General features: G+C 38.2%; 1 protein-coding gene across 1 annotated transcript in view; it reads left to right on the top strand.

Moving 5' to 3' along the window:
- FAM3C (FAM3 metabolism regulating signaling molecule C) overlaps window positions 1-20,757 on the top strand; it is a 44,646-nt gene that overhangs the window by 14,748 nt on the left and 9,141 nt on the right. Inside the window, exons 2-6 of the mRNA XM_019623706.1 lie at window positions 6,748-6,777; window positions 7,774-7,897; window positions 15,003-15,061; window positions 16,045-16,095; window positions 18,379-18,463. Of these exons, the coding sequence (XP_019479251.1) occupies window positions 6,748-6,777; window positions 7,774-7,897; window positions 15,003-15,061; window positions 16,045-16,095; window positions 18,379-18,463 (349 nt within the window). The remainder of the gene's footprint in view (window positions 1-6,747; window positions 6,778-7,773; window positions 7,898-15,002; window positions 15,062-16,044; window positions 16,096-18,378; window positions 18,464-20,757) is intronic.

Raw genomic sequence — 20,757 nt, 5'->3', positions numbered from 1 at the left:
ACATACATATTCACTTATAGTTGACATACAATATTATACAACATCAGCTTCAGGTGTACAGTGCAGTGATCAAGCCTCTACCCCATCCATGATGCAGTCTCCCTAGCAAGACATGTGTTTCAGGGACTTTTCTTAACAACAGCCCCTTCAGAGGACTTCCTTGTGCTGCCCTGAATTGTGCCTCTTGTCCTCCCAAGGACTAGCCGTCCACAGAATCCTGCTTCTCCCTGCTGGCATTCTCTTCCCATTAATGACATCTCAAAGGGTTCAATTGTAGTCATACGCCTTCAGGCCATCTTTGTACACGTTTTCATCTTCTCAGGTTACGGAGTCCTCCCTTTCAATCATTCCTCTTCATGTGCTGGTTATTATTCTCCTGAACCGTTTATTTTTCAGCATCCGTCTTAAAATGAAGTACCCAAGATCCAGCATAGAGGAGTTATTGCAAAGTACAGTGAGACTTGACTTTACTTCTTCTGTATACAGTGTTTCTCTTACTACAAAGGTACCGGCCTGATAGCCTTTGAGAGTGCAGCTGGTTTCAGCTGAATGATGGGGCAGAAAAAACACTGAAGGCATTGAGGACTTGCTCAGTGTTGCTGTGGAAACAATGTGTGTAGCTCATTCTTTTAAGAAAGGCTGGTGGTAAGGGAAGAAGATTATGGGATGGTAGCTTGAGGCAGAGGCAAGTTGAACTTTTTTTTTTCTTTCTTTTTTTTGAAGTAATGGAGAGACGGTCACTTGTCTGTAGGCCTTGGACAAAGAGTCAGTGAACTACAAATTTAGTGGGAGGAGTGTGAACACACAAGAAAAGGAAGATCCTTGAGAGAAGGGAGACAGTGGGCCCGTTGGTACAAATAGAGCTTTGTACCAACTGTTTTCAGAGAGAAGAGGCTGGGGGAAGCCAGTGTTTGTCTTGTTTGGATCTCCATCTGTAGTCTGGACTATTTCCATAAGCATCACCGGGATGTCGCTATGCCTGTTTCCCATCTTTGATATTTGTCTGTCTCGCCACTGCCAGAGTGATGAGAACTCATGAACCTTTGATACTTCCGGCTGTGGGAGAGTGAAATCCACACTCCCTACTCAGGACAGCACTCGGCCCCGGCCTACTTCTGTCTTCCTCGCTTGCTCTCTGCTCCTGCCCACCCAGCCCACCCCACAGCCTCGCACCCGCTGTGCCCACCTGCACGTGCCCTGTGGGCACAAGTCCTGCCCTTGCCCACCTCAGCCTTGGCTCGTGCTGACTTCTCACCCTGCACATGTTTCTCATCTCCACTTCATCTGTTAATTTTTTTCATTTTTTAAAACTGCATAAATGCCCCTTCTTGAGAGAAATCGTATTTGAACCTCCCTCTTTTCCTATTAGAATGTGTTAGTCCTCTCTCAGAACTGTCGGTGCTAATGCGTAGTCCTTATATTTGTGGCCTTGATTTTATTCTTCCTGACGTCATAGATTCTATTTTATTCTCTTTCTTGAATCTGTCTCCCTTTCCTGGAGAATGAGTCTTGAGGCCAGTAATAGCTTGATGCTTCATCCAGGGCCTAGCGCTGAGCCCTGCAGATAGTAAGTGCTGGTTGAATGGAAAATGAATGGGGGTAATTGAGGGTTAGGATATTAACATGGCGAAGAAGAGTATTTCCAAGGGGAGATTCATTGAAAGCCGAGATAGTGGAAAAGCCGCTGTCATCAGCTGTGAACCAATCCTGAGCTCCTTTAACTAGGTTCGCTGTCTCTCTTACTTTCCATTGTGATTTTTCCTAATGTTAGGACCCTGCAAGGTGTTAGCGTGTGTTTCAGCTGTCCGATGTAGGCATTCTGGGGGCACATGGTTTATTTTGTTGTCACAGCTGAAGTTGTATACTATATCCACAAAAATCTTATTGGGTTCCAATCTATTGAATTGGTGAAAATTAAGTTTGCGTGGTTATGTTTTAATTCTCATTTCAGAATAATTGAGCAAAAAGGGAGATATGGTTGTCTTTGCTATTGGTTTAGCATCTAGCAACTTTAACTGGACATTAGCATTGTTTCTATAGTCAGTATAGAGTAATGGGACCATGAGATTAGCTGGAGTTCTTGTGGTGGTGAGTATTTCCTTTTTTTTCCAAGTTGTTGATAGAATACCATACTTGATTGTTTCCATAAATTTAGATTTCACTTTGATTATATAGTACTATTTTAGAAAAATATGCGAACTTCTATATAGGAAGGAAGAATGAAAAAAATGTGCCCACCATTAGTACTTAAAATTCACAAAATAGATTATGATTTTTTAAAAACAATTTTAGTACAATGTTGTATTTTATTTTATTTTATTTTTAAGATTTTATTGGGGGATTGGGGGAGGGAACAGTGTTGGGGAATTGGAGAAGGGGAACAGCCAAGTTGTTGTCCTTCAATCTTAGGTGTAGAGGGCACAGCAAGTTCAGTTCCAAGTCCAGTTGCGCCGCTCAGTCAAGGTGATGTGTTCATTTAGTTGCGGGTGGGTGTAGCCACCATCCCATGCAGGAGTCGAACCAGCAGCCTTGTTGTTAAGAGCACAGGCTCTATCCCCTGAGCCACCCAGGTGGCAGCTCAGCTCAACGTGCCGAGTTCAGTCTTTAGTTGCCGGCAGGCGTAGCCCACCATCGAACAGGCAGCCTTGTTGTTAGGAGCATGTGCTCTCACCAGCTGAGCCATCCTGTCACCTATTGGCAGCTCAGCTCGGATGCAGCTCACTGGCTCATGTGGGAATCAAACCGGTGACCCTGTTGCTCAGAGCTCGTACTCTTGAGCAAGCTCTTAATCAATTGAGCCACTCGGCCGGTCTCCACAACGTTTTATTTAGAGATAATTGTAGATTTACATGCATTTGCAAGAAATAATACACAGAGATCTGGATACTCTTTACTTAGTTTTTCACACTGGTAACATCTTACAAAACTATATACAGGGTCACAACTAGGATCTCAACATGGATACAACCTCGTCTTAGTTCTGCTTGTGATTTAATGTTGTGTTAGTTTTCAGCATGGGTGCTTAACAACTAGTAAATGTTCTGAACAATCCAAATTATTTTTTGCGTGTATCCCTGCAGTAAGTACTTTATGTTCTCATGAGTTCATTTATTTTTGCCCTTTCAGATTTCAGCCATTGTAACAGTATATACGTAAATGACTTCACGTTATTAAAAACTGAAGTATAAAATATAGTCCTCTTTGATTTCTTTAGCCTGACTTGTTGAAAGACATTTATTGATGAAACCAACTAAGAAATGTTTATTATTCCTCCTTGAAGTGAAAAGTTGTATTCAAAGACATTGAGAATTAAAGTTATCAAGGTAGTTGGAGGAATGCAAGTTGCAGAAAAGGCAGGATGTTTGTGTTTGATGCTGTGCCCATACGCTACCTGTGGAGAACATCCTGCTTTATTTATGCAAATTTACCTGTTTGACCTCCAGGTGTTAAAATTATCAGAATTGCAAGCCTTATAGTTGAGGGCTTTCAGTTTTGATGAATATTGGATAAAAATTAGTTTTCATCTAGAAAGAAAAGCCTTTCACAAGACTTTTTTACCTTTAGGCATCACCCCTTACTCTTAAACTAATTAAATGGAGGTGATGTTATTTACATTAAAGCTTGATGATTAAGAAACTGGTTTTCACAAAATTGCATCCCAGTACATTGTTTTGAATTGAGTAGCATTTACTTTTTTGGCATTCCTTTTTAATTTTTATTTTTTTTACATTTCTTAAGTTTGACAAGCAAGCTTGACCATCGCAGAGGCTCGTCCCTGGTTTTTCTTCTACCTCCCTTTCCTCGGCCACTGTTCCTCTGAGCATTAGGTGACTATTGGTGTCTCTAAGATTCTCTCCTCAGTCCTCTTCTCAATTTACATCCTCTCTTTGGGTGGCCACACCCAATCATTTGCTATTTTTCCAGTTTATATCTGCATCCCAGATCTCATTTACTGCTGGCCTCTGGACTTTTCCCCTTGGATCTTCTCCAAATATCTTAAAATGAACAAGTCTCACACACAACTCATCATCCATGTTCCACTCCCATCTCCTACCTAGCTGCGGAGATGGTCTTTCTGTTCATGGGCTTATGTAAATGACTAAATGAATGCTTCTGAAGCGAAATGTTTGGGAAACAAACTTCACTCCTCACTTTCCACCAGCCCTCCAGTCTGATCCATCCTCACGTCTCGTCATTGCTGCTTCCTTAGTCTATTTCTCTCTGTCTTTTTATCTTTTGTGTGTGTGTGTGTGTGTGTGTGTGTGTGTGTGTGTGTGTGTGTATTTCACTGGAGCATTTCCAAAGAATTTCACAGAGGGCACTGAGTCTGTTTCCCTCAATTCATACTTCCCACGTGGCTGTGTGATGATTCTTTTCTTTTGTTTTTTTTTTTAAGATTTTTATTAAAATATAGCTAAAATGCAATATGATATTAGCTCAGTTTAGTCTGCTTCTTTCAAACCCACAGCCACTCCTTTTGTTCGGACTGCCACCTTTGCTTACCTGGGTGACTTCGGTCGGCAGCATCCTTGCTCCTGTGGACTCCTGGTCTCGAGTGGAGAATCCTGTGCAGTCTGCTCTCCGCTCTGCCATCGGAAGTCTTGTTCTGAAAGCTCCCTATCCTGGCTTCTCAGCAGGACTAGCAGTTTTTGTACATGTGATCATAAGAACTCAAGACATTCCCATTTCTTGGGGTGGTGCAATATGAGTTTGAGTGCTTGACTGCTATATGGCTTTGAAACCTAGCTCTGCCAATTACTAATTATGACTTGGAAAAAATCAGATCAGTAAACCTCTCTGTCCCTGTTGCTTTCTCTTGAAAACAGGGATGATAATCAAATCAGTAATAAATGCAAATGTGCCTGACAGAGTACCCAGTGTATGTGAATGAGCTGTTATGTTCCCGCTGTCTTCCTTTCGTCTTGTTACCCTAAATGAGGCAGACCAGAATTCCTGATTTGAGCAGCATTCCTCTGTAAGCGTCTTAAAACCTGAGCAAAGTGAAATCGAGAATCTCTAGTCTTCATGATGCTAACTGCTGGTTGCTGATAATTCTCTGGGCTTTCTCATTGATAAAAGGGAGAGAACACTGGACCAGATGATCGCTATAATTATTCTTCCCTTTTATGACATAATTAAGGAAATTGAAAGAACAATCCCAGCACCCTCATTTACCAACTGATCATTTTTTTTTGGTTTCATTCAGGTTTTTGTGCTTATTCATGAATAATTTTAGTACTTACTGATAAAATTTGTTTTCTGCTTTATTCCATGCATTAAACTTTTCCATGTTACTTCATGGCCTTTGTGACATCAGTGATGCGTAATGTTCTAGAGTGTTCTAGAGTTTTCTAGAGTGTTAATGAGACTTTCTTTACTTGGTCATTTGTCTCTTTTTAAACATTTACATATTATTTTTTTCAGCTTTAACTTTCTGTTCTCTAGTTTGAGTACGGGACTTTCACACAGGAAGTTCACAATTATTAAAATAATACAGAACTAAAAACTAAGGGACTATTTATATCAAACAGCTGGCAGGCATTTATGTCACTGCATGTTATTAGCCAAATCAGGAAATGGCCATCTACAGTACTATTGATGATCTGAATTATAATCTCCTGGGCTAGGATCAGATATTAGTGCTTTTGATCAAGTTCCCAGTGTAGATGGTCAGATTGAGATCTTCTGAATTCAAGTTAAGATTTGATCAAAAGATTCTGGCTCCCTTGAACTGATAAATTATAAAACTCTTCGTAGTGACCTTATTTTTTGTTTATTATACCCAGTACATTTCTATTTTAGAGAAATTAAAGCTCTCCACCACCACGTTCCTCTTGTGTTCTTCCCACCCCCCAAAACTCCTAGCCTAACCTCTAAGATTGGTTTATGTATATACTTCAGGGGTTCATATGCATATGTACACGACACCATTATAGCAACAATAACTTTTAAATACACTAATAGTCACCAAGTATATATTTAAAGTCGTTTAAAGGGAATTTTGAAATACTGTATGATATCACTTATATGTGGAATTCGAGAAGAACAAACTCAGAGAACCAGAGTAGGATGTTGGTTACCAGGGGTTGGGGTGGGGGTTGGGGGAATGGGAAGATACTGCTCAAAGGGTACCAACTCCCAGTTATAAGATTTCAAGTTTGGGGACCTGATATACAGCAGTGTTTATAGCTATTAATAGTGTATCATACACTTGACTGTTGCAAAGAGAGTAGATCTTCAGTGTTCTCAGCACAAGAAAGAAATGGTAAGTATGTGATGGGATGGAGGTGGCAGCAAATACTGTGGTTGGAATCATTTTGCAATTTATAAATGTATCAAATCAACACATGGCACACCTTAAGCGTACACAATGTTATGTGTCAAAACACCTGGAAAAAATAAGTAAAAATTTAAAAATGGTAAGTTTGTAGAATAACTTTCTGACTAAAATTTCAATGTATAATAACTAAAAATAAAAACAAAATGTAAAGTAAAAATGAAATATTTTATCTATAATAAACTACTACCCTCCATATAATTCCTCTAAATAATTGTTTATAGTGAATTATGTAGCCTAAGTTACTTTCTCGCTTTTCTCTAAAATGATATTCATGTTTTATTTATTATATACTGAGCAATAATTCAAACACTTCTATTTTTATAGGACTGTTAGCTCTAAATATGTTTAAAAAGTGGATGCTTGCCAACAGCCTTATTCTCTAACAAAGATAACTTTTTTTTTCTTAGCAAGGTCAGCATTGGACACAGCTGCACGATGTAAGTATTTCATCTCAATAATTTGCAGATGGTTTATTCTGTTTTAGGCATATGAGAACTTATATTCAAACAGTGGAGATAGTTCGATGTTAGCAAAAACTGATTTAGAAATTGCGTTTTGAAGCTATAGGGATGTTATTTGATTGGACAGCTTAATTTTCTTGGTATTTATTCATAATAAATATTTTATTTCATGAGTGTTTTTTAGCTTCAGTATGATAAGTACAGAAAGTGTGTAAAAGAATTTATAGTTGGAACTAGCACGTGAGTAGTTAATTCAGTGAGGCAGTAGACTTTTTAGTTGGTTCTTGAGGTAACCATTTGTGTGTTTATTTACAGAAAATGCAAAGTAACAATTGAAAACCTCCCCCATCACGAATTTAAAAAAACTTAAAAATAATTAAATATAACATATTTCCCCATGTATAAGATGCTCCCATGTATAAGACGCACCTTAATTTGGGGGCCCGAAATTTGAAAAAAAATTTATTATATAAAGTTATTGAACTCAAGTTTTATTCATCATAAAATTCATACAACTCCTCATCACTGTCAAAACTCCCAACCATTAGCTTGTCCTCATCTGTGTCTGATGACCAATCACTGTGTTCATATATTGCCTCGTCCTCAGTTCCATCTATGGCATGTGAGGTCTACAACCACTGTATAAGATGCACCCAGTTTTTAGACCCCAAATTTTTCAAAAAAAGGCGTGTCTTATATATACATGGGGAAATACGGTATTTACCCTCATCAAGATCATATTGCTTGAATCATTTATGTCAATTATTAGCTTATTTCCTTGGTGATTTTGTTTTTGTTTTGTTTTGAGGTTCTTTGAAACCCTCAGGAAAATACGTCCTAGTATATATTTTAAGATATGTATATCTTGGTGATTTACATAAACCCCTTTGTGGTTTGAGATTTGAAACAAACTCATTATAGAATCTGTTAACATTGTTTTCTTAAAAAAAAAATCTATTTTCTTCCCCAAAGCTACAAAACCTCCCAGATACAAATGCGGGATCTCCAAAGCTTGCCCTGAGAAGCATTTTGCTTTTAAAATGGCCAGTGGAGCCGCCAATGTGGTGGGACCCAAAATCTGCCTGGAAGACAATGTGTGAGTATTTATCAGCGTGAAGCACAAGGTGTGCCATTCACTTATGGCTCAATCAACCTGTGCTTAATGAAGCTGCTGCGTTTAATAATTTTTTGTTTTTCAATTACAGTTGACATACAATATTATATTATTGGGTTGTCGGAAAAGTCATCAAGTATTTTTTCTGTTTTTCGTTGCAAAAATGCGTCATGACTTTTCATTTAGCATAATAACCTCTAGGCCCACCCATGTTGCTGTAGATGGCAAGATTTCATTTTTTTTTTAATAATGTCTGAGTAGTATTCCATTCTATTGTACCATCTCCTCTTTACCCATTCATCTATTGATGGACACCCAGGCTGCCTCCACATCTTGACCATTGTAAACAATGCTGCAATGTACATATGGATGCATGCATCCTCTTGAAGTAGCATTTTGGGTTTCTTTGGATAAATACCCAGGAGTGGGGTTACTGGGTCCTTCTTTGTCTCTTGTTATAGCCTTTGTTTTAAAGTCTATTTTGTCTGGTGTAACTATTCCTACCCTAGCTTTAATTGTTTGTTTCCATTTTCATGAAATATCTTTTTCCATCCCTTTACTTTCAGTCTGTGTGTCTTTGGATCTGAGGTGAGTCTATTGTAGGCAGCATATTGTAAGGGTCTTGTTTTCTTCTCTATTCAGCCACCCTATGCCTTTTGATTGGAACATTTAATCTATTTACATTTAAAGTAAATGTTGATAGATATGTAGTTATTGCCATTTTATTATTCATATTTTTTATCTTCTTTTTCTTAAAGAAGTCCCTTTAACATTTCTTGTAATTATGGTTTGTTTTAATGGATCTTTTGAAAATGTATTCGGCATGCTTTTACTAAAGACAAGTGATTTCAGTTTTCATTATACAATTTCCCCACACACACACATTTAAGGAACCTTAAAGTTCTTAAGTTTCATATAAGAGAGAGTGACATAAGAGCACAGTATTTATCCACCTCAAGGAGAGTTGAAGGACTTGCTCTGAGTCAGTTTTCTAGATCTGCGCTGTCCCATATGGTGTCCATTGCCACAGGTGGCTCTTTAATTTTGATTCTTAAATCATAGGACAAAAGTTAATAGTGAATTTAATTAATTAAATTAATTAAAATGAAAAGTTGAGTTCCTCAGTCACCTGGCCACACTTCAGGTCTCAGTTGCCTCCGTGGCTTGTGCCTTCCAAACTGAACGGCACAGACAGAGAATATTCATTCCATCATTGCAGAGTCCTGTTTGACAGCTCCGCCCTAGATAACGAACACTCTATGTCACAAACCGACACCTTTCATTTTCAGCGTTTGAATGCTGCTTGTCCAAGCGTGACATAATCCAGTAATAACCTCAAGCCTGTCCTGGCACAGAGCTGCTTGCCACTAAGCTGACGGGTTGCCATGCTCGACAAAGTATAGTTTTTAGATTTTTCGCTCTCCTACCTCAGTGTCAACGATCACTTTTTTGGAGTTTTTGCCTCTGAAGTCACAAATCCTACTTCTCGTTGTTTGGTTTAATCTGCTGTTGCCTGGAAGATGAGATATGAGTGTATTTAAACTTCATGTAAAATAATAAATATCCCATTAATTATGTAGAATACAGAGAGGTAATTTATTCAGATAGAGGGAAGGAAGGTAGGTCGTTTCTCCCAGCATTTTGTGTGTCTTTTCTTTTTAATATAGAAGCTTTTAAATATTTATCCTCGTCTCTTTTCCAGTTAGCTATGGGCCGGTTAGATAGCCTGTTAAAGTAACACTTTCCTTGTAAAATTGAAAGCTTGAGCTGGGTGATGTTTAAGGGCCCGCTCCTTTCCTTCCTTCCCTTCATGATGGTGATCATCCATTATTAATCTGTCATCTTGTGACTTCTCGTTATAAGAGACCTATGTTACTAAATTATGTAATAAAACACTCGGATTTTAGAAGTGTGTAGGTTTTACCTTAAATAAGACCTTTCTAATGAGCGTAGAATGTTCCCATTTCCCTCTTTCACTTTGTTTGGCTGGAGAGGCCCCAGGTTTGGTTCTGAGTGAGAGGAAGAAAGTTGTTTCAGAATGCCTAGTCTGTGCTAGATTGCCTTTGGAGCTCTCTACCCACTTCAAGCATGTAAGCTTTAATGCAAATAAGAAATCAAATTCTTCTGACTAGCAGATTTTCGGTACAGATGATAGAGGTCAAAAAGGAAAGAAAATAGTCCGGAGGCAGTGGAGTCTGATAAGTACTGGGCTCGAAGCCCGGCGCGGTAGGAATGTCACGTGGAATTTGCGTTTCAGTTCCTTTAACCATAAAAGTGAGGCAGGCCACCTATTCATTCTCTGTCCAGGAACCATCCTGCCCTTCCCAGGAGGGATTAGATAATCGATGGGATTGGATAGCGAGGCCTGAGGTCATGAAATCTGATTCCTGGTCAAGGACTGGCCAGACGTGCCCAGTGGAGACACTGCAGGGACCAGCTCACAACCCGGTCTTCTTCCAGTACCTTCCATTTCTGTACTGAAAGTGTTCCCAACAACAAGCTTAAGGACAGAGGCTGACTTTTCTTAGCATCGTTCACGCACTTTTATTCAGTAAGTGCTTACTGCGCGTAGTCCTTGTGTCATGAAACTTACAGCCTAGAGCAGGTGGCAGACGTTTAAAAAGTAAATGCAGGTAGAGAATTGCAGATGGTGGCACAGGCCGTGCAGAGCCGAAGGGTGTGACGACCTCCAGTGTGGGTGGGTGAGACGGGGCTGAGGTGTCCAGCTGCAGATCCAGTGTGTCACGGAATGGTTCCTCTAACACAGTGATGTTGAGTCTGAGAACCTAAGGACCAGGAGGAAGACAGGCAGGTGAAAAGTGGGGGCAGCATCCCCCAGACAGAAGGAAGAGCATGCTCAGAGGCCATCAGATGGGAGAGAGCTGGAGAGACGTGAACGGGAGCCAAGCCCGTGGGAACACCCAGGTCTCGCAGGTTGGCGGCGAGCTAGTGTCCTGAGTGCCTTAACAAGTGGTTGACGGTTTCCAAACTGGCATGTCGTGATCTCCTGCAGATTGAGAAAAGTGACCTGCCGGCTGTGTGAACTAGTTACAGAAGTGGGGTAGGGAGAGCGTTTGGTAGGCCGTGGCCGGCTGCCCCCAGAGCCTCCTGCCTTGGGCAACAGCCTCTTGTTTGCATACGCACCACTAAAATGTAGAAGTAGATACTGAAAATACATAAGTAGACACTTTCATAATTTCCTGCATGTGTTCCAATGCAAGCCGCCTTGGAGACCACTAGTCCAGATCAGTGCTTCTCGGCCAGGGTGACTTTGCTCCCCAGGGGACACTGGTCGAGATCCTGAGACATTTGGGGTTGTCACAGATGTGGAGGCGCTTCTCACAGGGGCCGGGGGTGCTCTTAAACACCCCGCCTCGCACAGGACAGCCTGTCCACACGGGCTTTCAGGCCCATAACATCCCTGACCGAGTTAAAGAAACCCTAATACAGACAAAAGATGATCATTATGAATAGGGTCTTGGTTTTAAGGACAAGTAGATGCAGTCAAGGTACATATTATGGAGATGAAGATGGATTTCATTAGTTAGAAGTAGGAAATCCTGGGTATAGAACATTTGATGTCATACGACAGAAACTGTGGTTTCTATTAGAGAGCCCATAGAACACTTCTGTTCAAGATGTAGCTTTTATTTTGGACAAATACTCATTTGATTACAGTTTCTATGAAGTCGATATCAGGAATATTACTTCACCTTTTTTATATAGTCTTACTATTTGGTACAGGTATATGTATATATAGCAGACCAATTTGAGAGATTTGTATTTTGTTTCATCAAGGGCCCAGATAGTATTTTTGGCTGTGAGGACCAAGAGATAAAATCAAAAATGTTATGGAAGTACCTAGGTAATCTTTGAAATTATAACCATTTAAATATGTAAAAACCATTCTAAGCGCATGAGTAGTAAAATATTGTAAAACAAAACAAAAAAACAGGCAGGTGGCTAGATTTGGCCCATGAGCTGTAGTTTTTTAAACCTTGCTCAAAAATAATCCTTGTAAGAAGTAGTAGCTAGAACATCTAGTAGATATTGGAAACAAAGCTGCATTTGAGGATATAGACTCTGGTTATTTTCTTTGGATTGTTGCCTGGAGATGTGCAGAGTGGCAAGGGAGTGGGGACCCTTCACCTTCGTGAAGGATCAAAGAAAACATTTCATCTCCTGTTAGTCAGAGTGACTAACCATTTTCCATTTAAAATCTTCACTGGTTTGTCATTTGCTGGTTCCTTATAGGTTTTCCTGAATTCAAGTTTTTAAAAATTAGTAAGCTGCTGCCCTCTTGTGGGCAGCCAGTGTCATAGCGCTTCTTGTTGCCTTTGTTTTTGTGCTCTGTGGTAGACATAGCAGCACCCTCGGACCTGATCTCTGCTTGAAGAGGACACTGTGATGCTTAATAGTTCATGTACCAAGTTCATCACAGCCACTGCTGTTAATGTTAATGATAGCGTTCACTTATATATTTCTGAAAGGAGCAGAGAAAATGCATTTTGAAACTTCCCTTTTTTTTTCTGTAGCAGATTTATTGGGCCCACCTCTCAGAACTAGTCTTGCACACACATTAAAAAAAAGTTTCAAGCTTTATCGCATGTAAAGTTTAGAGAACGACACATGAAATTTTGAAGGTAGACATGCAACCAGTATGGGTAGATAAGTAGTTAAATGCTACTCAGCTTTTACAAATCAAATTTTTATGCTTTTCTGTTCCATCATACTTTTTGTTTTGTTTTGTTTTATTGGGGAACAGTGTGTTTTTCCAGGACCCATCAGCTCCAAGTCAAGTAGTTGTTTCAATCTAGCTGTGGAGGGCGCAGCTCAGTGGCCCATGTGGGGATTGAACTGGCAACCTTGGTGTTATAAGCCTGCACTGTAACCACCTGAGCTAACCAGCTGCCCCTCCATGATACTTTTGTAATGGACTTTAGAATAGAACATTTTTTTAAACTTTTTTACTTTGATATAATTATAGAAGTCACAGGCAGTTCCAAAAATGGTGCAGAACGATCCAACGTACTGTTCACTCAGTTTTTCCGGTGGTTCTATCTTACGTAATTATAGTACAATATCAAAACCAGAAAATTGGCATTGTTACAATGTGTGTGTCTAGTTCTGTGTCATTTTATGATGTGTAGATCCATGTAACCAGCACAGCAATTAAGATGCAGATGTATTTCGTCATCATGAAGATCTCTTTCTTAGTACCCTGTTATAAATCACCTCCCACCATCACTAACCCCTAAAATAATGTGTTTATTATGTCTATCATTTTGATGTTTGGAGAATGTTATATAAATATAATCATACAATATGTGACCATTGAAGTTGGCTCTTTTTCACTCCACATAATGCTTTTGAAACACTGGTGCACATTACTGCTTTGCTCCTTTTGTACCACTGAGCAGTATTCTGTGGAAGGGATGTACCGCAGTTGCTTTATTCGTCACCGGTTGTCCTCAACCAAACAATTCCAGTTTCCAGTTTTTGGCAGTTGCCAGGAAAGCTGCTATGAACAGTCATGTACAGGTTTTTGTGTGGACATATGCTTTTATTTCTCTGCCACAAAGTGCCCAGGAATTCTACGTTGTGTGTTAAATGTGTGTTTCATTTTGTAAGAAACTGCCATTTTCCCGAGCAGTTGCGCTCGGGAAAATGTGTGTGAGATCCAGTTTCTCTGTATACTTGCCAGCATTTGGTATTGTCATTACGTTTTATTTTAGCGGTTCTAATAGGTATGTCGTGATATATCAGTTTTCTTTTCCTTATGCCCAGTGATGTCACACATCTTTTAATGTGCTTTTCTGCCACCTATATGGCCTCTTCAGTGACATACCTATTCATGTCTGTTGACAAGTGTCAGCAGTGTTTTTTCACTGCTGAGTTTGGAGGGTTAGAGCTGTGCTTGTTCGTCTGTTACGGGTTAACTGCAGAAATGAGTTCTGTGAAAGTCAGCTAACACGTTCTGTGAGAATCACATAGCTATGTGGAATTTACAGCATTATAGATTTGATTATTTGCTAAATGATGTGTTGTACATGCTTTATGTCAGTAAAATTTATAATACATCCACGTACCTATATATGTATGTACAAATCTGTTAATACAGAAGGTGCCAAAAAAATATACACATTTTAAGAAAGGAAAAAACTGTGTTAAAATTGCAATACTCAATATATACTGATAACAAAAAATGAATACAAGCCATGTGTATACAATGTTTTGGCAGCCCCTGTATATGGGGGGGGTGTGTTCACATCTGCATACTCTCCCCCAGCCTCAAACCAGTTGGTAAACACTAAATAAATAGCACACAACCGGGAGTATTACTGTTACCTTTAATTATTAAAGGTACCCACAATCTTAGTGTAATAATTCTAATCGAACAGACTGCACTGATGACAAGCAAATGTTTCAGTAATGCCCTCCCTTTCACAGTATCATTGTTTCTGTGGAATGGCCTGTAAGCTGCCAGTGGGTGTTGAATATATTGTCATCCCAGTCAGGTCTGACAATGTAAGTGACTGTGGTTAGAAGCAGTCATTGTATAAATACAGTACGCCTTCTGGGTGCAGAGAAACTTTACACTGATAATCACTAGGAGCATTTCCCAATTCGGTGGGACATTGATGAAAGAGTGCTCCCCTCGTTCTTGCTTCCGGATTATGAGAGATTGGGGTAGCATTGCACTGCTGGTCCACGCCGCGCTGATACTGCAGAAAGTACAGAAGTGCTTGTCAGTTGTTTGCTTCGGGATGGTGTAGATCACGTGCATAATGTCCACATGTTTTAAGGATTTCCTAAAATGCTGTTTCAAAACCTGAGGCAGCGCAGCAAGAAGTAGTCCAGTATTTTGCCCTGATACTTGTTAATATACCTTCCTATTTGTGGAATCTTATTTAAAGTCACTAGACTGTTTTCTCTGACTTAGTAGAGACCTTTATATCCTCTCTGCAGTACTAAACAATTGTACATGTATATCATATCCCCTTCTTTTTGTGCATGACTTTATTTCTTTGGTGCATGTTTGTGCAAGATCTAATTCTACATTTGTCTTGACTTTTCTCCCCTTCAGTTTAATGAGTGGTGTGAAGAATAATGTCGGAAGAGGGATCAATGTTGCCTTGGTAAATGGTAAGAATAATTATTTGAGCTAATGTGTGGGGTCAGTAGATATGCATGCACCCCTCTTGACACTAACCACCACCACCACCAAAAAAGCCAACAGGAGGTGGAAAGTCCGTGGCTGAGGATTTGCAGCGTGCTTTCTTGGAACCATCCAGCTTGCTGTGCAGCGTCTGGAGAGCTTCCCATGGGACTGTCAGGATACAACCAATCCAACCTTCAATGGATCCGTTCTTGCTGTAAATGTTGGCATCCTAACATAACATGAAGATAGACTGACATGAACGAGAGGGTGGAAAATGACAAAGAGGAATGGACTATGGGAAGGGGTGGGGGAGGAGTGAAGAGTAAGAATTCAGTGTGATTTTTCAGTACTTGCTCGCATTCTTCTGTTAAGTTCATTACAGTAAATACATTTATTGAACTCTGAACACCTTGAGTGTTCTTGCAAAATCAAATCTGAAAATATGACTACATGAAGGGAGGCCTAACTGCCTGATGGTATAATCACCCCATAAAGCTGGAGGGTGACTGAAACCGTAGCCACTTTGCCCAGTCCCTAGCATAGGAAAATACTTTTTCCTTCTTTCACAACAAGAGGAAAAGTTTTGTGTTTCTATTTTCTTCGTTTTCTTAGGTAAAAGGTTCCATACTTATTTGTCTATTTAGTTGATAACAAAAAAAATAGATTTTAAAAGGGAAATAAACGTAAATTTTGTAAAATGGTATCTTTGATGATAGAAAACTATCTAACTTTGAATTGGAATGGACTGCAGTCAATGGTGAATTTCTGTTTGCTGCTCTGGCTTACCGGAACAGTGAGAAAATCCTATCCAAAAATGACCCTTAGAAATATATTTCAAATCCACACAGTTCAGATTTTAAGTCTTTCTCAAGATAATTCACATCCATCATTGGATAAGATCATTTGTTTTATACAGTGTAAAGCATGTTTTACTTGCATAATTTGATATGACTTTGACTTCTTTCAGGAAAAACAGGAGAAGTATTAGACACTAAATATTTTGACATGTGGGGAGGAGGTAAGTTTGAATAACTTAACCTTCTGTTGCTAACTCTGACTTCTTAATCACCTCAAATATACCGTATTTCCCCATGTATAAGACACACCCTTTTTTGAAAAACTTGGAGTCTAAAAACTGGGTGCATCTTATACAGTGGTTGTAGATTTCAAATGCCATAGATGGAACTGAGGACGAGGCACTATATGAAGACAGTGATTCGTCATCAGACACAGATGAGGACAAGCTAATGGTTGGGAGTTTTGACAGTGATGAGAAGTTGTATGAATTTTATGATGAATAAAAGTTGAGTTCAATAACTTTATGTAATACATTTTTTTTTCAAATTTTGGGCCCTAAAATTAAGGTGCGTCTTATACATGGGGAAATACGGTAATATCGTGTTGCCCATTAATGAGAGAATAAATGGTGCTATTTTTGTATTCTTTTTGTTTTTCTTTTTACTACATGTCCAGCTATGTTTAAGTGACCAGTCATAGTGTATATATACTTTTTTTTAATTAAAATTGTTTGTGGTGTGTAATTAAGAACAATCATGTCAAAACTGAGATTCAAAAAAATCTGAGTCCTATTTTCTGCAGGATAAATAATTGAAAGCTTTGCCTCCTTTACTTTTTGGTCTGAAATTGTAAAAAAAAAAAAGTAGTTTGACACAATGGGCGTAACTAATTGAAGCATTTTGAGCTGACTGAACAGATTTCTTTACATGCGATTTTTCAGTCTCGGAAATAAATCATAACCAGGCTGATTATTAAGGGAGATGGGTATCTGAGAGAAGGAGGGCACTTCCTTTCCAGTTCACTGGACTCAGAGTGACGTGCAGATAGTTGTCTTCTTATTTGGAAGTTCCTCAAGGAGCAGGTGGAAGTCACTCACCGGGACGCAGAGTCAAGGAGCTGGCCCCTCGAGGAAGAACGCTGTCCCAAAGAAAGGGAGCTTTTCCTCAAGTTTGAAGAAGACCAGCACTGATTAACCTTTCGATTCTTCCCTAAATTGTTGGTCTGGGAAATGTGTCCGCGCGAGGCTCTCCCTGCATCTTTCCAGCCTCTTTACGTGTTGCCTAGAAGCCAACAGCTTTAGGCTTCCCGGGAAGTATGTGAAGAGCTTTCAGACAGTTCAGCGTTTCCAATGTTTCTTCAGCTTCTAAGAAGATGCCACATACGTTTATGTTTTGAATGAAATGAAGAGAGCTTTTTATAGCTGTCAAAACCATGGAACCTTGACATGCAGTCATCAATTTTAGACCTGGAAGGCGTGAATGGTCCGACTAGAGCTGTTACATAGAAACACTCTTACTAGAACTGTGGTTGCGACCAGTCCCGTGACCAGAGGCCCTGGAATTTCATCTCAGGAGATTCTTGACTGCTCAAAAGACTCCTCTGGTTAAAAAAATAGTTAGCTTACTACCATCTTTGCATTTAAATGGAAATGGTTTGTTATCCACTCCGGTACATTTTTTTCCAAATCGAAAATGCTATTATTATAAAACAGAATGAGAGAAAATCTTCAGAGTCTGTACTGTGAAGAGAAACTGAGTAAATTTGAAGTGACCCAGCTTTGACACAGTGTGAGACTTGGGGGCAGGTCTGGGTGTAAAACAATTTTTAGTACAGGGTCTGTCTCTCTGCATTACCAGCTTGTAGTCGGTCAAGTGGTTTATTTTGAAGTCCTGGTGAACCTGATACACCAGAGAAAGCGGATTATGACTATAATATTTGCCATAGTTAGCCTGGCTTTTAGAGATGACTAGCCTACATTCCTTCCCCTAGTTTATAGTAAGTGGATATGCCCAGAAGATCCCTTAAAGCCGTGTGTGTGTGTGGACACATTTCTATAATTTTTAAAATTACATATCCTTTTGTGAATTGCATAAAATGTACGTATCCTTCTTGTAGAAAAGTACTCATACAAACAACTTTACATATACTCAGGGAGTCTATGCGCCTTTCTGCTGCTCCCCAAGTTTCTTACTTTAAGTCATAATAAGTCATGCTTTAACATAACTTTGTTATGGTTTTTTTCTTTTTTTTCATTTAACCCCTAGAATATCAGTACAAAGTACACATAGGATGAATCAGGATTGGAAATTTTAAGTTGATGGTGGGATCATATTCACTTAAAGTTTTAACCTGTTCATAATATCGGTCTCTCTTTTGGTTACTCTATGTTAGAACTTACTGATTTGCAAATTTCATTTTTTAGGTTATTAACTTTACAGATTATCATAGTGCTTACTCAGGCATTTAAAAAAACAAAAACCTTCAACTGTTTCTTTTTCTTCAGATGTGGCCCCATTTATTGAGTTTCTGAAGTCCATACAAGATGGAACCATAGTCTTAATGGGAACATATGACGATGGAGCAACCAAGTATGTAAACTTAAAAATCTATACAAGTTTTTTGAGTTATATTTTATCATTATAAATCAATACATTCTCATTGAAAAAAAATATTTCTGAAATAGAGCAGAGTTCCAGATATATACTGTTAACATTTTTTAGTTTGTTTCTTTCTGTCTTTCTGTGTATTCATCATATGTATATTATAAAATTAGAATCATGTTGTACATAAAGTTGTCCTACCCTTTTATATTTTGTTTTTCAACAATTTTCAATTGTTTTCCCTGACATTAATATTCTTTGCTAGCATCTTTCACGATTCGCCAACAGTTGATCATATGGCCCAACCTTTATTTAAAAGTTCCCTGTTATTGCCAAGTTTTTTTGCATTATAAATAACATTGTGATAAACATCCTCTTACATATTTGTGTTTCACCTTTGATTATGTCCTTAGGGTAAATTCCCATAAATGGAATTGCTTGTGAAAGGATAAGTGTGATATATTTTTCATAAAGTTTAATAGATGGTAGTTTGTAACTTTTTTCTTAAAATTGTATATGCTGTAAAAATTTGGAAAATACAGAGAAGCATAAAGAAGAAAACAAGTTATAGTTCATCTCACTACTCAAAGATAACCATTGATATTATTTTTCCATCTCCATATTTTTAATGCACATATTTTCTTTATCTTAAACATTTGGAACAGTAGCATTTATAGCATACCTTTTCATTTATTTATGTGGTGAATATTTTGCCACATAATTAAATATTTTTTCATAACAACCGTTCATGTCTGCCTGGTATAGTTTTTAAACATATCAATTTTAAAATCTGTTTAATAAAATATTAATACCTACTGCTGAACTTTTAGGCTCTTTTCAATTTTTATACTTGTCAAAAGTATACTCCCTTAAAATTTTTTGAACAATCTATTTCCTTAAAATACATTTTTCAAAAATAGGTTGTTGAATTAAAGGATGTACACATTTTTAAAACAGGATTTTTTAAAGTTTGTACCAGTTTTACATATCTCTCAGAAGTTTCATGACACTGATTGTTAATTTTTTAAAAGTTCCTGATCCTACAAATTTTGGAAAGGAATCTTGTTTTAACATGTCTTCTTGTTATTGATGAGATTGGGTTTTTTAACAAGTGTTTTGGCTCTTATAAATTGTCTTTTAACCATTCAAGCTAATTCTTATCTGTAAGAGCCCTTTATATGTTAAAAATATTAACAATTTCTCATGTTAAAATGTATTATTTTCAAATCATTTGCTTTTAATTTTGTTAACTTATGGTGCTTTTTAACTTTTAGAAAATTAGAATAATGTTTATGTAGTTGGGTCTGTGAATTTTCCTTTTTATTTTTTCAGCTTTATACTTGAGAATAATTTTTCCATCTCCAAATTAGATATTTAGGAGATTTTTCTCTTCCATTGCTTTCCCTGTTTTTATGTGTTTGTAACAATCCACTTGTAAGTTTCCAGTGACGTATAGTGCCTGTTCTCATGTAGATTTGACCGTATTTCTGAAAGTTCTGTTGTTGTATTTATTCCTGCTCCAATAATAACTTTTATAAAAATAAGCATACTTAATACCTTTCCAGCGGGGCAAACTCCTCTTTAATAGTCTTCTTTCTCAAAAGAAAAAAACTTTCCTATGATACTTGTTTCAGACAACTTTTATCAAGTATAAAAAACATTTCTTACAGATTTTACTTGAAAAGACTTTAAACTACAAGCTCCACACAGGAATATGGCATGTCTTTCTATATTGACTTTTTTATACATGAATTAATGTGTAGCTACATTACGGCAGATTTGCACTAAGAAAGCAGTGCCACTTTCTGAATGTTTCTAAGCGGAAGCAGTTTCACTGACATTGTGCATTTCACCTGGTTCAGCTATAGATGCGTTAAACCCATAGTTCCAAGGTTAAATAGAACTGGCACAGTCAACCATTGCCATGTAGCTAGACAGAACTAAACAGAATATAATTATGCTTCCTTATCAGAAAATGAGTAACTTGCTATTTGGTTTCACTGAGAGACTAGGTTATTACATAGATAATTTGAGGTCTTAAAAAAAGATGCCCTACTTTTCTGAATAGACACACATGACCTCTGTTTTTTACCAGGTTATTTCATTATTATAAGCATCAGACCTGTTCCCCTTCTTTCTGGTAATAATACATTGGATGGTGTTTTCTCTTTAGCTGCTGTTTATGGGTGTTCATTTCATGCACCCAAAGCAGCCTCAGAGCAGGGTTCCACCTCTAAGGCAAAAGGAGAAATGTAAACTTTGCTGTCTTTAAACTTGGTCAA

The sequence above is a fragment of the Hipposideros armiger genome, unplaced genomic scaffold (genome assembly GCF_001890085.2).
Source record: "Hipposideros armiger isolate ML-2016 unplaced genomic scaffold, ASM189008v1 scaffold_559, whole genome shotgun sequence".
In the NCBI taxonomy this organism is placed as follows: Eukaryota; Metazoa; Chordata; class Mammalia; order Chiroptera; family Hipposideridae; genus Hipposideros; species Hipposideros armiger.
Note: the sequence above shows the minus strand (reverse complement) of the source record. Positions and strands in the feature narration are given on the sequence as shown.